General features: G+C 45.8%; 1 protein-coding gene across 1 annotated transcript; it reads left to right on the top strand.

Moving 5' to 3' along the window:
- The first annotated feature begins 13,691 nt into the window (after positions 1-13,691).
- On the top strand, positions 13,692-14,480 carry LOC125556523 (B-box zinc finger protein 32-like). The gene has a single exon (XM_048719240.1). The coding sequence runs from the start codon at positions 13,719-13,721 to the stop codon at positions 14,304-14,306; it is 588 nt and encodes a 195-aa protein (XP_048575197.1). The 5' UTR covers positions 13,692-13,718; the 3' UTR covers positions 14,307-14,480.
- Positions 14,481-16,855: the final 2,375 nt, after the last annotated feature.

Here is a 16,855-nt window from a genome sequence, read left to right as displayed (position 1 = left end):
TCCTTCCTCGGCGTCCTCGCCATACCAAAGAAGGGCGGCGCGTCGCCTCCGTTTGCACTCACGTACGTACGCACGTCCATCGGCGAATTTACATGGGATCCCTCCTGAGTAATGCTACACGGTATAAATGAGTTACAAAGTTTTATAAAAAAGATTAATTTGATTGATCAATAGATGAAAAGGCGGCCCATCTCTTGAAAATCGGAGGGAGGGAGGAGAGGACAAATTTGTGATTGGTTAATAGATAAAAAAAATTCTAATCAGCGTGTAATTACATGTAACTCTTTATATGTTTAGCATTATTGATCCCTCCTCTCCTCTTCAAAATACGCGCCGCCCCGGACAAGGGGAATCAAGCCAAACACCTGCGCCACGCTAGCTAGCTGCCTCCTCTCTCCTCTTCCGCCTACAGGTGCAGGAAGAAAAGAAAGTACGCGCAGCCGTCGCACGTCTTCGGAGATGCAGTCCATTGGCGCGAGCCAGCCGCGCTGCACGTTGTGCGATGCGGGGGCGGACGTGCACTGCCATGTCGACACGGCGTTCTTCTATGCGACGTGCCATGCCCAGGCGCGCTGGACCAGCTCCCTCGCATCCCACCACCGCCTCACGAGCGTCTAACCCAAGCCCAACCACGTACGCGCGGAGGTTTCGGCCAGGGCGATGGACCTGGAACCCTGGGTAGCGTGCCTACGTGCCGCCGCAGCTGGTAGCACGCGTGTGCCGCCGCCCAACGACGTACGCACGGAGATTATAACCATGGCAATGGACCTCAACCCTAGGCTGTGTGCCTACATGTAGCCGCCCAACGACGTCTGCATGGAGATTACAGCAAGGGTGATGGGCCTCGACCCCTGGGCTGCGCGCCTACATGCCGCCGCAGCTGGCAGCATGCGTGTGCCGCCGCCCAAAGACGTCCACACGGAGGTTACAACCAGGGCGATGGACCTGGACCCTTGGGTAGCGTGCCGCCAAAGCCGGCCGCACGCGTGTGCCGCCGCCCAACGACGTCCGCACGGAGGTTACAGTTAGGGCGATGGGCCTCGACCCCTCTGCCGTGCACCTACGTGCCGCCGAAGCAGGCCGCACATGTGTCCCACCGCCCAGCGACGTCCGCGGCCGCTGCGGGGCCACGCTCCTGCTTTTGGCCAGGCGGGTAGGCCTGGACGTGGGCTCTGCGCGCATGCGTGCCGCCACAGCCTTCCACACGCTCCGAGTCAAGTTCGCCGCCGCGCCGCGCATGCCCGCGATGGCTGCCGCACTGTGGAGGGAGGTGGTGGCTCACGGCGTCGTCCACCAGCACGGCTATGCGCTGCAGCGCCTAGCAACCTGGGCACACGTGCCGACGAGTTACCTTGTAGCGGTGGCGACGGCGATCGGGGGAGCGCGTCAAGTAAGGACGGCCGCAGTGGACATTGAGGAAGATTCGGTCAACTGCGTGATCGGGAAAGCGCGCTAAGTAAGCATGGCCGCAGTGGAAGTTGAGGAGGACTCAGTCGACTGCGCGATCGTGAGCCCACGCAGGATACCACAGGAGCTTTGCTTATTCGTTTAGCATATCTACTACTGGTCTACGCATATGGGTTGCAACAAGAGAAAATTGACGTATTGCTATGAAAAAAAGGCTAGTTTCGTCATCACCGAAACACCAGCACAAGCTTCGGAGTAAATGTAATATTTCCCGTCCATGCATTTAGTTGACTTACTCAATCACCCTAAGGGAACTTTTAATAAAATTATATTGTAATCTTACATATCATTTTGTATTAAGTCCAAATCTAGGGTGCAAATGTTTCAATGAACTACTGGCGTGACCCCTTTAACAAGGTCCGATTGGTTATGAGCATTGATACTTCCTCGTGTACGATATTAGCAGGCAACAATGAGAGTAGTTGATTTATGATCCACATCAGCTAGTCCCAACATGAATAAGAATTATGTGCTTCCGACATGACCATCCTTGCAAGACGGTTGTTTGCCGGTTTTCTAGTTTTTATTTTGACATCCTAATGATGCACTAATTGGTCAGGGTTAATGTGAGACATCGTGGTTTGAGAGAAAAAGAGAAGGGAATTAATGCTGAAAATATTAGCACCTTTTCGAGTAATCTAATCTATGAGTAGATAACAAACATGACAATCACAGTATGCAACTCATGCTCATACTCATACTTACGGATGTGAGCACGTACAGTACATAGAACTCAAACATCCAGAATATATATATACAGTTAGCACAACAACGGTTACTGAGATTTTTCTGTCGATCGATGCTAATACAATCCTAACCATCCCTATTAGCACAGTGCAACACGACGATTTTTGGGCGTGGGGTGAGAAAAGAAGGGTATCTTCACTGTAAAATCGGCATACCGTATGTTGATCTCTACAAAGATCCATTGAGAGGCGTCGCTCGAGGGTACTGGTGATTCATCGGATCCCATCAGAGAGCAAAAGTCTTGGACTAAACTATGGCATATGTTGATGTTCCATCGAAAGTGCGAGTTTTCCTATGGAGTTTAGCTCAATAGTCCATCCCTACTGCTGATCTAATAAACCATATAAATATGTCTACTTCAAGTAACTGTCAGATATGTGCTTCCGGGTTTCAATCCTTGATTCAGTGCACACACGCCCGATGCGTTTGGTCTCTCTGTGAAGACGACATGTGGTGCATCATGAACCTTTGGCGAGGAACTAGCTTTTCTCTATGTTTGAATCTCTAAACCATATTGAAGTGAGTAGGTTGGTTGTCACCATGTGGGATATTTGGCATGCCCAAATGAAATTAACCCACCAAGGGGAGCACCAGAGCCAAGCTAGTATGCACGGATTTTGTCAACTGTTTCATTGACGAGTTGCCAGTTTTGAAGAAGCCGGTTCAGAGATCGCACTTGCCATCGTCAGGCGTTGCACCACGATGGTTACCACCTATAGCTGGAACTTCAAAAGTTAATGTTGATGGTGCAGCTTTCATGGATGGCACAAGGGGATCATTCAGTGCAGTAGCTCGTAACGAGGCTGGAGCCTATCTAGGAATCAGGATCATCTTCTGTACAACGATCAAAGGACTGAACAACTCTGAAATTTTGGAAACTGTGGCATGCCGACAGGGGCTGGCTCTTGCAGCAGACTTGAAACTTGTCACATCTCTATTTCCAATCTAATCTAATCTAACCTAATTCTAATTCTAATAATAAAGCACGGGTGCTTTTGTCCCACCCGTCGCATTTTTTTGCAAAAAAGCCCATGTGTTTTTTAAAATCAACCAGGAGTCTGGACTTAAGTCACACCCAAACCGTTATTTTACATTTTTACGAAATCCCTTTGACCTTTTAGGTAATTCATCCGCAAATCATATTTAAGTCAAACAAATGCTTTTCTAAATTATCGATATTTTTTAAACTGTAACTCCGATTTAAATATGTTATATATGAAATTTGATTAGAAAAATATCTAGAATACAAATATGAGATTATTTTTACCTGTTAAGTATTTTTAAATATTATTTTAGAAGATATTTAAGTAAAAAAAATGATTTTCTAAATTATTAATATCTTTTAAACCGTAACTCCGATTTTAACATGTTATATATGAAATTTGATGAGAAAAATGTGTGTAATCTGAATATGATGTTAATTTTACCTGTTAAATATTTTTAAAATATTTTTTGGAAGCAAACTTATAATCTATAGCGCACGATCCGTTTTTCTTGTGTACCGGCGGCGATCCAGATTGTAAATAAACACCCACTATAACCATATAGGAAAAAGAAAATATCGATAACTACACATGCATACCTCTGAAAAATATCGCAGAGGAAAACAACAGATTTCTCATCGCAGGAGTGAGAGGAAGCGAGAGAGAGAGAGGGAGAAGGAGAGATAGACGTCTTAAGAATAACCACATTCAAACACGTTTTAATTTGTGTGAACACTGAGGCCACCGCCGGTGAGGGTGAGAAGGAGGATAAGCGGCAACACAAATATGATACCTTGCTAAAATAAAGAAGATGAACCTATTATGGTCTTGAGTGATGGTTGTTCGGTTCAGAGCGTGTGTTATATTTTTTTTTCTCTCATTGCAACGCAGGGGCTCTTTTGCTAGTAAATACTGTATAAAGCAAGCATCAGATTGCAAAGTTCTTCTCGCTGATTTGGCGAAGGGATCTTCAGAGAGCAATGCGACAATTATCTAGGAAATCCAGCAACGCGCACAAGCATTCAGTTCATGCACCTTTGCCCATGAAGGACGTGCCTCGAATATGGAGGCCCATAGTTTAGCAAAACACATTCTTTATTTGTCTTAAGGGCGCCATGTGTGGTTCTTAAGCACGTATGTCATTATTCTAATCCCTACAGAACTTGTTTTAGATCAATAAAAGTGAGTGTGTTAGCCCTAAAAAGAGTTAATGAAATTTTTAGGGTACATAGAGAACATCCATTATGTACCCGTAGAAAAAAAATCCACTTTTTTGGATAAAAAATCCCAATGGAGCCCGGAATGGTGTGAAAATGCTGCACTCGTTCTGCTAGCTCTAACAGACTAGGTTATCCAGTGTCGGGCTAGAATATCTAGCGGGCAAAACCACGTTCGGTACCGCTGGACCAAACTTCAGATAGTGGGCGCCAGACGATGTTCTAGAAAAACATCATTAAAAAATCTTATAGGTACATAGAGACCTTCTTTTTCTTCTTCTTCTTCTTCTTGTTGTTGTTGTTGTTGTTGTTGTTGTTGTACACATAGACCATCAATTATATATGTACTCGTAGAAAAAATTCCATTTTTTTGGATTTTTTTCAACGGAGCCCGACAAGTTGCGAAAATGCTGCACTCATTTTGCTAACTCGCAAGGACTAGAATATCTAGTGTCGGACTAGAATATCTAGCGGGCAAAACAACGAGGGTTAGCTAGACCAAAATTCAGATAGTAGGTGCCAGACGCCAGATGTGGTTTCTAGAAAAACATCATGTTAGTTAATGAAATTTTACGGTCTGTACATAGAGACCATTCATTATGTACTCGTAGAAAGAAATCCATTTTTTGGATTTAATTTTTTTTCCCAATGAAGCGCGGCAAGGTGCGAAAATGCTGCACTCGTTCTGCTAGCTCTAACGCATTAGAATATCTAGTGTCGGACAAGAATATCTAGCTTCCTCCAAATAAGAATATCTGGCTGACCAAAATTCAGATAGTGGGCGCCAGACGCCAGTCAGGTATAGTAGGAGTAGTTTGGAAGTCTAGTCTCGGGCCGTAGGCATCTCCAGCTGGCAGCTCCATACCATGGCCGTTAAGGAAAAAATAATCTTATACAAGAATATTTTTCAGTTGAGTACGACCAGGCCGCGTAGCGCGTAGGATTTTTTCCGGCCGTTAACGTTGTCGATGTTGCTTGGCATGGGAATCGCCCAGTCCTCCTTCCTCGACGCGTCGCCTCCGTTTGCACCAACGTATGTACGCACGTCCACCGGGGATCAAATCTGCACCGCCCAGGGCGACGGGAAACAAGCCAAGCACCTGCACCACGCTAGCTAGCTGCCTCCTCGTCCTCCACCCCCGTCTCTCCTCTCCTGCCTGCCTATAGGTGCAGGAAGAAAGAATGTGCAGCGGTCGCACGTCCTCGGAGATGCTGTGCACTTGCGCGAGGCGGCCGCGCTGGAGTGTGTCGCTCCGAGTATGATGTGTCAGGTGTCTTCTAGTGATTCGTCGTTGTTGCTATGTTATTTGCTTACGTGTTGCATCTTGCCATGTCATCATATGCATTGCATTTTTATGTTTTTAAAACTTTCATCCGATCACTTTCTTCGTTATCCGTTTCGGAATCCGACACTCTCACATGCGCCCGTCGCACCTCCCGGATCTTGTTTCATGAGCGGGAGAAAAACATTCTTAGAATGGGCCGAGATTTGTCGAGTGGCCTTGGTATATCATCAATAGACCGTCTATCAAAATTTGTTCCATTTGAAGGTCGTTTGACGCCCCAACGGTTAACCGCGTTAACCGCCAGACCACTTCTCTTTGCAGCCCAACACCCTTCACAACAGCCTACTAACTCATCTAAACCCCCTCCATGATCTCCGTCGTTGGATCACGATCGTGTGGGCGAAAACCGCACCCCAATAGCCCTCTCCTAGCTCCCAGAATCTATATAAACACCAACTCCCCTGAAATCTCAGCAAACCCTAGCCTCTTCCTCCTCCACGCCAACGGACGCGTCCGCGCCGCTGCCGGACATGTCCACCGCCCGCCCACGCCAACCGGGGCACGCCACGTGTCACCTCCACCGCCGGCTGTACCGCACGCCGTCGCGGCCCGCCAGGCCCATCGCGGGCCCGTGCGATCCCGGAGCCGCGCGCCGCTGCCCGAGCGCCCCGCTCGCCCCGCGCCGAACCCCATCGTTGTGCGTCGCCTCGCCGGTCGCCGCCTTCGCCGCCTCCCCACGCCGCCCCTCAACTCCGCCGCGGCGCGCCACCGCCGTCTCCCCGTGCCGCCATGCTCGCCGCCCGATCCGGCCACTCCGGCCCCGGATCCGGCTGGATCCGCCCCGTCCGCCGCCTGCCGACGACCTCCGGCCGGGCAGCCGCCCGCCCGGCCTCCTCCGAGCTCCGACGTCGCCTTCGCCCCGCAGGTCGCCGGAGAGGCTCGCCGATCCCGCCGTTGACCACCTCAGCTCGAACCCTAACCTGTTGAGGTCGTTTTTTCCCAAATCCCTAATTTTTCAGCTCATGTGTGCATATTGTGAGGCTCATAACTCCGTGCCCGTTGCTTCGTTTTGCGTGCATGATATGTCAAAATGTTCATCTCTGATTGCTCTACATGCTAGTGTCATTTGTATGCATGTTACTACTAATCTTGATGCCTTAATCATTGTTGTAAGAGTGCTGAATGATATAACCTACTGAAAATTGTTATAACTTGTTGATTTATCTTTTTCATAGCATTTTGTGTGTCTATCTTTTGAGCATCATGTCAACATGTTTTAGAAGTATATTCATACCATCTTTACAGTGGTACAATCCATGTATTTTTATATGCCCTATGGTGACTAGCACAAGCATGCAAAGTAGGCTATTTGTTGTTGCTGATTTCAGTGACTTGAAGTTTTCTGCCAAGTCTGAGCCTGCTACATTATGTTGCCATGTTGACTTGATGCTACAACTGAATCTATGCATCTTTTGAAGAGGCTCAGTAAGGATATTGTGTAGATCTTGTTATGCGCTACCCAACCATGCCCTTGTTTGCAATTATGGCCTGTTGTGGCTTGTCATTATCATGCTCTCAAATTGCTAAATAGTGTTGTTGTCAGTCTGTTAATAGTAAGTTCATTCTCGCCATGTGAATAGCTAGTGATCTATGCATACTATGACCATGTTCTTGCCATGAGTAGTTGGAAAAATATGTCTTCTTGCTGTTGGTTATATTCACATGCCATGATATGCTTTGAGATAAGTTGCACGAGATTGCAAACATGTCTACTTATCGCTGCTTTCTGCCATGTTCTGTAATTTTCACTAGTCTGGGAATTTGTTATAACTTGCAATCTTTTCTTGATGATTTCTATTGATCTAAAGGTTATATGGAGATGGTTAGTAATCATGTTTTGCCATGTTTAACCTTTACTTTAATCCCATGCTCCTGGTTGCTATGATCTTGCACTGTAGCATCCTTGTTTCATGCCTCCAACATGTCAACCTGTTATTCCTGCTCACTTGTATGCCATGTTTTTCACTAAGTCCTAATCTGTGATATTAAGTTGTTTCTTGCATTGATCATATTGGATTAATCCTGATGTCTATGAACATGAACCTTGATGTTATTTGAAGCATGTAATCTGTACTTTAAGTGCATGTCATGTTTGTGCATAGCTTGTTCTTGTAGCATGTCGTTATGGTGCTTGTAAGATGCCTAGTTGCTGTTTTGGAAAACTTGTCCTTTAAACTTGTATTGAGTGTATGTGTTGAACCGTGGCTCCGTTTGGAGCATGCTCCACATGAAACTTGCTTGGTTTTGCATGTACTTTCATCATGCCATGTTGCATCCATGTTTTGACATGTTTGTGATTGTGTTTTGCTTGCGTTTGCATCAATGTCATGTTTAACTTGTTTTGCTTATATCTTCTAGGCCGTAACTCTGAATTAATTGAACCTTATATGTAACTTGACTAGAAAGACGTGTAGATCATCTTGGTGCACTTTAACTTGTTGTTTAACAACTTTAACATAATGTTTTGTTCAGATCAGTACCATTTTCTAAATTTGCATATGAGGACTTACCGGAGTTGTTATATGTTGTTTCCGGCCTCATTTAAACTTGTTTTGATGTGTTGCTCTTGTATGCATCATCTCTTTCCATGAGTAGCATCATTTAGACTTGTCATGCATCATACTTGGTTGAGCATCATGTCATGTTTATGTGTTGTGTGTTTACCATGTTGTTTGCTTCTTTCTGGTTGTGCTCCTTCACGATAGTTCCTGTTTCGTTGCGATTGTGAGGATTCGTTCGACTACGTGGGATCGTCTTCTTCATGGACTCGTTCTTCTTCCTAGCGGGATTTCTGGCAAGATGACCGTCACCTTGGATCTCACTACTATCTTTGCTATGCTAGTTGTCTCGATGCTATCGCTATGTCACGCTACCTACCACTTGTTTATCAAGCCTCCCAAATTGCCATGACAGCCTCTAACCTTTTCACCCTTCCTAGCAAACCGTTGTTTGGCTATGTTACCGTTTTGCTCAGCCCCTCTTATAGCATTGCTAGTTGTAGGTGCAGTTGCAGGTTGTTCCATGTTGGGACATGGATATCATGGGATATCACAATATCTCTTATTTAATTAATGCATCTATATACTTGGTAAAGGGTGGAAGGCTTGACCTTTTGCCTGGTGTTTTGTTCCACTCTTGCCGCCTTAGTTTCCGTCATACCGGTGTTATGTTCCTTGATTTTGTGTCCATAACACGATGATGGTTTATGGGCCCCTCTTGACAGTTCGCTTTGAATAAAACTATTCCAGCAAGGCCCAATTTTGGTTTTTACCATTTGCCCAACATAATAATTAAACATGATAATAAATTTGACGCATAGGGAGTTAGCGCTACCTGAGGTTCGTTATTCAACCTAATACTGGGGGGCCAGTGCTGATGGTGTTGGTCCCAAACAGAGCCACTTGCGGTGCCGCCCCCTTCACCCGGGGTATTTGGTTGCCGTTCGTAGTGTTCATCCGGACGTGGTCTGAGACGAGATACACGCGGCTACTATCAGGGTGTCGGCACGCCGGGAGGTCTTGCTGGACTTGTTTTACCATTGTAGAAATATCTTGTGCACCGTGATTCCGAGTCTGATCGAAGGGTCCCGCGATGGAGGATTGTCTCCGCGGATCATGAGCTTGTCATTGGCTAAGTTGGGACACCCCTACAGGGTTTAAAGTTTTGAGAGCCGTGCCTGCGGTTATGTGATAGATGGGAATTTGTTAATATCCGGTTGTAGTGAACTTGAAGTAAACTCAAATAAAATACACTAACCGCGTGCGTAACCGTGACGGTCTCTTTTCGAGTGAGTCGAGAACACGGTGGGGTTATGTTTGAACGTAAGTAGTTCAGGATCACTTATTGATCATTACTAGTTTGCGACCGTTTGTGTAGTTTCTCATCTTACTTTTGTACTCGTAAGATAGCCACCATACAATGCTTAGTCGCTTGCTGCAACCTCACCACTTATCCTTTCCATACCCATTAAGCTCTGCTAGTTTTGTTATCCATGGTAATGGGATTGCCGAGTCCTCGTGGCTCACGGATTACTACAACAGCAGTTGTAGGTACAAGTTATGCGATGATCTGACGTGTGAGCGATGTTTGCTTGTGTTGAAGTAGTTCTTCTTCTTCGTCGATCTTGGGATAGGTTCAAAGCAGGATGAATGTCGTTTGAGTTTCTGTTTGTGTTTCATCCATAGTCGGATGTTGTTCTGATGTATGATGTTCGATGTATTCATGTGGCATTTGTTGCCTTTATATGTACCCCCAACTATTATGTAATGGTACGATGTAATGATGTCCACCTTGCAAAAGTGTCTCCAATATGCGCTTCTATCCTTGGTGGGACCTTCGAGTTTCTTTAGAATAAAGTCGCATATTGGGCGTGACATGCACGTTGCGCGGCGCGAGGGCAGACGTGTACTGCCATGCCGACGCGGCGTTCTTCTGCACGCCGTGCCATGCCGAGGCGCACTACAACAGCTCCCTCGCGTCCCGCCACCGCCTCACGCGTGTCCCGCCCATGCCCGGGTACGTCCACGCGGAGGTTACGACCAGGGCGATGGACTTGGACCCTTGGGTAGCGCGCTGTTACATGCCGCCACAGCCAGCCGCACGCATATCCCGCTGCCCAACCACGTCCGCGTGGAGGTTACGACCAGGGCGATGGGCCTCAACCCCTGGGCTGCGTGCCTACATGCCGCCGCAGTCGGCCGCATGCGTCTCCCGCCGCTCAACGATGTCCGCGCGGAGGTTACGACCAGGGCAATGGGTCTCGACCCCTGGGCTACGTGCCTACGTGTGGCCACAACCGGCCGCACGCGTGTCCCGCCACCCAACGACGTCTGCGACTGCTGCAGGACCGTGCTCCAGCTTTTGGCCAGGCGGGTAGGCCTGGACGCAGGGGCCACGCGCCTGCGTGCCGCCGCAGCCTTCCGCACGCTCTAGGTCAAGTTCGCTGACGCGCCGCGATTGCCACTGCGTGTCCCAATGGCAGCCGCGTTGTGGAGGGAGGTGGCGGCTCACGGCAGCGTCCACGAGCCCGGCCATGCACTCCAACGCCTGGCAGCCTGGGCACACATGCCTGCAAGTTTCATTGTGGTGGTGGCGGTGGCAATCGGGCGCGCGCCAAGTAAGGATGGCCGCAGTGGACGCTGAGGAGGACTCGATCGACTACGCGTCAGAGGAGCTTTGATTATTTGTTTAGTATATCTTCTACTACTGGTGTACTGCTATGTCAGTGCGTTGCAACAAGAGAAAATTGATGCATTGCTATGAAAAAAAAGGCAAGTTTGGTCATCCACAAAAACGCCCAACAGAACGGTGCAAGCTCTGCAGTCAACGTAATATTTGCCGCCCATGGACGCTAAGAGAACTTCTAACAAAATTATACTGTAGTATCATTTTATACTAAGCCTAAATCTAGGGTGCAAATGTTTCCATGAACTACTGGCGTGACCCGTTTAACATGGTGATGCTTCCTCGCGTACGACATTAGCGGGCAACAATGACGGTAGTTAATTTAGGCTGGTCGTAATGGGTAGCATCATAAGTTAGTACTATGCATCTGATGCTAGTGTATGATATTAGTACCTCCGTAATGCATAGTACTCCCTTTATTTTTATATACAATGTCACAAACTCAGTTACGGATATCAATGTAAAATTTAATGCCTGCCTTGTAAGTCGGCTTTTCTTTTCGTTTACTGAGATCATTAACACGCGGCATGCATGCAAGGAAACCGAGTGGAGGAAGTAGCGACTGTCATTATGACTACATGCATGCAAGTACGAGAAAATATCATTAATTTTACCTCGATTACTGTTGATGGCCTTGTATATATGCAAAATATATATTCCATAGCCTTGTATAAGTAAGTGGAGTATCAAACATTAGTACTACCCCCATCCTGGTTTATCAGTCCTCTTTGTATTTTGTTCCAAAGTTTGACCTTAGATTTTAACTAACAAAATGTTAATTCATATCGTAAAAAATAATGTCATTGGAAACTATGTTGGGATACGAATCTAACGATATAATTAGTGACATACACTAATATTTTGTTAGTTAGATCTATGATCAAAATTTTACACAAAATACGAATGGGGCGAATAAGCCAGGACGGAGGTACTATCTTATAGATAACCCTGAATTATTTATGCCGATGCAAGACACATAGTAGTACAGTAGTACTATTTATTATGATACGGTATCATGATATGATACTTAATCCTCTCTTTTTTTATTTAGTTCTATGACACATCATCAAAATTGCCTAGTTAACATGTATGATACTTTCACATTTTGTGCTTCGGACATGACTATCCTTGCAAGATGGTTGTTTGCAAGTATTTTAGTTATTCTAACCTCCTAATGATGTATTAATTGCCCGTGGTTAATGTGAGACCTTGTGATCTAAGAGACAGAAGAGAAGCGAATTAATGCTGAAAATATTAACACTTTTTTTATTAATCCAAAGGTGTGGCTAGGTCTCAGCTGACTAAAACTTAATTAAGTCGCAGCCAAGTGATATAGTATGTAAGAAGAAAAGAAAAAACTAAAAATAATTTTTTTACGAATCTCCATGCAAAATAAAAAAAGATAAGCATCGATTGAGATATAACAAAGTCTCAGTCATAGCAAAACTGTTAATCTAATCCACAAGAACATAACTAACATGGCATCGGGCGGCGCGACTCTGCTCCGTCGTGAGACGTGTGACACTGTGCGCCGCCTGAGACTTCTTCGGAGCCATCTTCTCCGACTCCTTCAACGCCATGTTATACAGACGCTCCCCTACTTTTTAAGATATTTTTGTTAAGATAAGGATAGTCGTAATGTGAGTATCATACTCCCTCCTTTCCGGTTTATAGGGTTTACTCAAAATTTTAGTTTTTCCATTTTATAAGGCTCAATTTGGTTGTTCCCCATCACATGTTCAGACTTCAAGGTGCATTAAATCATTGCATGCAAGTAAGAGAAAACTGACCAATGCATGCACTTTATGCATGCATGCATTGCAATTAATGCATTCGTAAACATAATTTTTTAAGGAAAACAAGAACATTAATTAGGTGCTTTTGCAAACTACAAAAAATATTCCACCACTCATCATCTACCTTGGCTGGTGAGATTTTTGAATTGAGCCTTATAAACCGGAAAGGAGGGAGTAGTTAGTATCATGCCTGCCAACTAAGCAATACTGATGAGGTGGCATAGAATTAAAGAAGAAAGAGATGTTTGAGTATTATATCACAATACCTTATCATATTAAATGATATGCTACCTTGTGTCATGAGGTAGTAAATATAGTCCGATATAATACTATCAACATATGATAGCATGCAGTATGAATGTAGTATCATACACTAGTATCATACGCATGATATTATATTTTTTCCAAAAGTATGCCAATGACATAGCATATTTTCATAGACATGATACTAATATATAATACTTCCCGTTACAACAAGTCTAGGAAACTCAAACTTGATATGGCCCGTTAACTAAAGCAACCACGTGGCTGGTTGGAGAGGATGGAGCTCACTCAGATAGCGACCGGCTTGTGTAGTAGGAGTACGTCCTAGTCCGAGAGGGAAGCGGTTTCGTGGCCAAAGGATCACTCTAGTCTAGCCATCCCATCCGTCCTCGCGTCGGCGCATCCCACCGATGGAGCCCCCCTCCAACTCGCGGCTCACGACGTTCCACCGCAGCCGCGCCGCACATGCATGGCCGTGGTTGGTGGTCGGAGTCATCGGTCATGGACGGGTACGTGGGAGTCGCGCGCGCGAGTGGCCCTCGCCACACCGCCCAACGTCGCTCTCGCCTCCGGCCGTTTGCATTGCATCCACGGAGTACAAAGCCGACCCCACGGGCCATGGGCTTCCTCCGTCGCCTTTAAATACGCGCTGCGACGAGGGGAAGCACGGCACGCTGCCGCCTCGCTCGCTCGCCGCCGGCCGAGGGCGCGTGGATGTGTACTACCGCGAGGGCGCGCTGCGAGCTGTGCGGCGCGGGAGCGGACGTGCGCTGCGAGGCCGACGCGGCGTGCGACGCCGAGGTGCACGGCGCCAACTTCCTCGCGTTCCGCCACCGCCGCACGCGCGTCTCCTCACCTCCCGGCCCCGAGGACGCGCTGTCCCGGACGTCCACGGCCGAGTCCGCGACCAAGGGCCAGAGGAGCCGCGCGCGGGGCAACGCGGTGCTCGAGGGCTGGGCCAGGCGAATGGGCCTCGAGGCGGTGGCGGCGCGACGACATGCCACGGCGGCCGGCCGCACGCTCCGGGCCCAGGTCGCCGCGGGGCCGCCACGCGTGCCGCTGCGCGTCGCGATGGCGGCCGTGCTGTGGTGGGAGGTGGCAGCTCACGGCGGCGTCCAGGAGCCCGGCGACGCGCTCCGGCGCCTGGAGGCCTGCGCGCGCGTGCCGGCGAGGCTCCTCCTGGCGGTGGAGTCGTGCATGGTGCGCGGCCGCGCTAAGAAGCGGACGGCCGCGGAGGGCTGGGGCGAGTGCTCACCACCCCACACACGAGACAAGACCAGACACATCTTCTCCAAGACATGACATGACTCGTTCGCTTAGCATATTTTTTGCTGTAAATAAGCTAAGCAGAGGTTGATCAAATCTTGTTGTTTTCCGCTTCTTCTTCTTCTTCTTCTTCTTCTTCTTCTTCTTCTTCTTTTTGTCGCTGATGGAGTATTGATGTTGGTTAGATGTAACCCAAATAGAAGAGCAAAGTGACCGGCTTGTTGCAAAATTCTTCTTCCAAAAGATAGCATTCGTCAGCCTATATGTACGACAATAAAAAGTGCTATATCTTTTCTTCTTCTTAATTAATCGATGAGGCAAAACTTTTGCCTCCGTTTCAAAAAAAAAAAACAATTCTAGCATAGCCGCATTTTCGGAAAAAGAAACATCCTCCTAGATTTCTATGGTATATGGAATTTATGGTTTCCTTTGGTGCAAATCCAATTATCTAAATTGGAAATAAGAAGCAATTCTCCCATTGGTAGCAAATGGTTATTCACTAGCAATACCCGCGCAGCGGCACGCCGCGCCCCGTCGATACGTTATGTGCATGCCTTGCTTTTTTGTGACTACAAACATATGCTCATTCACATGAGCATATGTTTGTAGTCACAAAAAAAACAAGACATGCACATGAACAATTTACAAAGGATATATTTATTATCAGCATGAGTGCTACATCTTGCAAGATGGAAATTACACATTGGCAATTTTTCCTAGCAACACTGGACACATTACAACTATTTGTAGCTTATATCCTTCTTGTGAATCCCCCCGTGGGATTGGGCACATGTGATAAAATGATAGAGAACCTTTACAAATTGTTTCAAGCGACCTATGGGTGCTTAGAAGCAGTGTATCCAACAATGATTATGAACAAATAAAAGAGGCATCAATATGATATGCATTTAGTTTAGAATTGACCACATTTGCTCTATCAATAAACAGAAAAGTGAGTTGAAACAGAAGCAAAATTTCTCATTCAAGCATATTTTCCCTCTTTGCCCTCCCATATATTCTATTATTTTTTGATGTTACATAATGATGTTCCTGGCATGTTTCATGTAAGATTTCATATGAAAGTTACATTTGTTAAAATAGTAATTCAAATAGTGTCATGTTGATTGCTATCAAGAACGAAAAGAAAATATACCAAATAATAAACTAATACTTAGCATTGTCAACACTGTTAATCAAAATGGATACTTCTTAAATTTAGACAACACTTTATAAAATCCAAGCAAATCTTTTGGTCCAATGTATATCCTAGCCCTTGATATCAAATTGTATATTTTAATTATTTTATTTATTATTCAGTTTTTGTGTGTTAACTTTTTTTTATGTTATGGTTTATGTCAAAAAATTATGTTCGTACGGATGCTGAAATATTCCAGCAAGAAAAACTTTATTGAATGAAAGGAGTCGGTGCATTATAGATAAATGGGGTACATAGTGATATTGCATGATATATATTTGATTCTTTGGTAATTCACAGTGTCCTTGTTCGACCGCCCACTGGATTTGTACCAGCGATAAGATGATACAGAGTTTTGTCTATACTTTGTGTTGAAATTCACACATGATAAAAGGAAGACTCATGTATTCATTTTTCAACTGTTTGATTGATTGCTAGTTTGGACATCATTTTATGTTCAGACGTACTGCATGTCATAAGGTGATCAACGAACCATGCTCAGGTGAACCAAAGTACTCGGAACCCAAACACCGCAGGATTCCGAAATTAACTTGTAAATATATTTAAGTGGGAGACACAAACATGACATATTTCAATGGAGCACCAGTTTTAGAATCATCTTCCCCGCCAGTAGCTAAAGCAAGAACCACCACAGAAGTAGCTCCGCTTTTAGGATTTGAATCATCTTTTGAAATGTTGACATAACCATTCCTTCTCCGGCAAAATCACTTTCTAGAATACACAAAGCAAAATCTCCTATCCCGAGGTGTAGTCCCACAAATTATGAACTCCTGCACCCCCATTTGCAGGTGCTATAGCATCATTAGGTCACAATTCTACCTGGCTGGCATCGAATGAGTTTGATAACAAAGGAACAACATTTGAGCTCATCTTTTTCTCTATCAGCCAAGGTGTTCCAACTTTCAAATTTGCGGAGTTGGAAGAAATGATTTTTGATTTGCCGTAAGTAATTGCCTCAGGCTGGTCTTGTATTTATAGTCAGGAGATATACATGGTGCAGAGTTTGTTACAACAAACATTGGCCGGATAGGAACAACTCTATCTCGTGCTAGATAAGCTATAGGAGATACTAACAGACTAGCTATACTAACTGACTAGTATCCTGGCTAACTCAATACGATTGCGTTAACATTCCCCCGCAATCTTAACCTATATGAAGGTTCAGATTGGTTCGTAATCGATTGAGCATGATCTTCGTGAGAGGTTTGGTGAAAGCGTCCGCCACTTGGTCTGCTGTTGAGACGAACCGAACATCAAGTGCTCCCATGGCGACCTTCTCTCTTACAAAGTGAAAATCAACTTCAATGTGCTTAGTGCGAGCATGAAATACTGGATTGGCCGTCAAATACGTAGCACCGAGATTGTCACA

Source organism: Triticum urartu, chromosome 5 (genome assembly GCF_003073215.2).
Source record: "Triticum urartu cultivar G1812 chromosome 5, Tu2.1, whole genome shotgun sequence".
In the NCBI taxonomy this organism is placed as follows: Eukaryota; Viridiplantae; Streptophyta; class Magnoliopsida; order Poales; family Poaceae; genus Triticum; species Triticum urartu.
This window is presented reverse-complemented; position numbering and strand designations above follow the sequence as displayed.

What these genes read in the sequence shown, in the direction of transcription:
- LOC125556523 (XM_048719240.1), top strand. Translation starts at nt 13,719, where the DNA reads ATGTGTACTACCGCGAGGGCGCGCTGCGAGCTGTGCGGCGCGGGAGCG.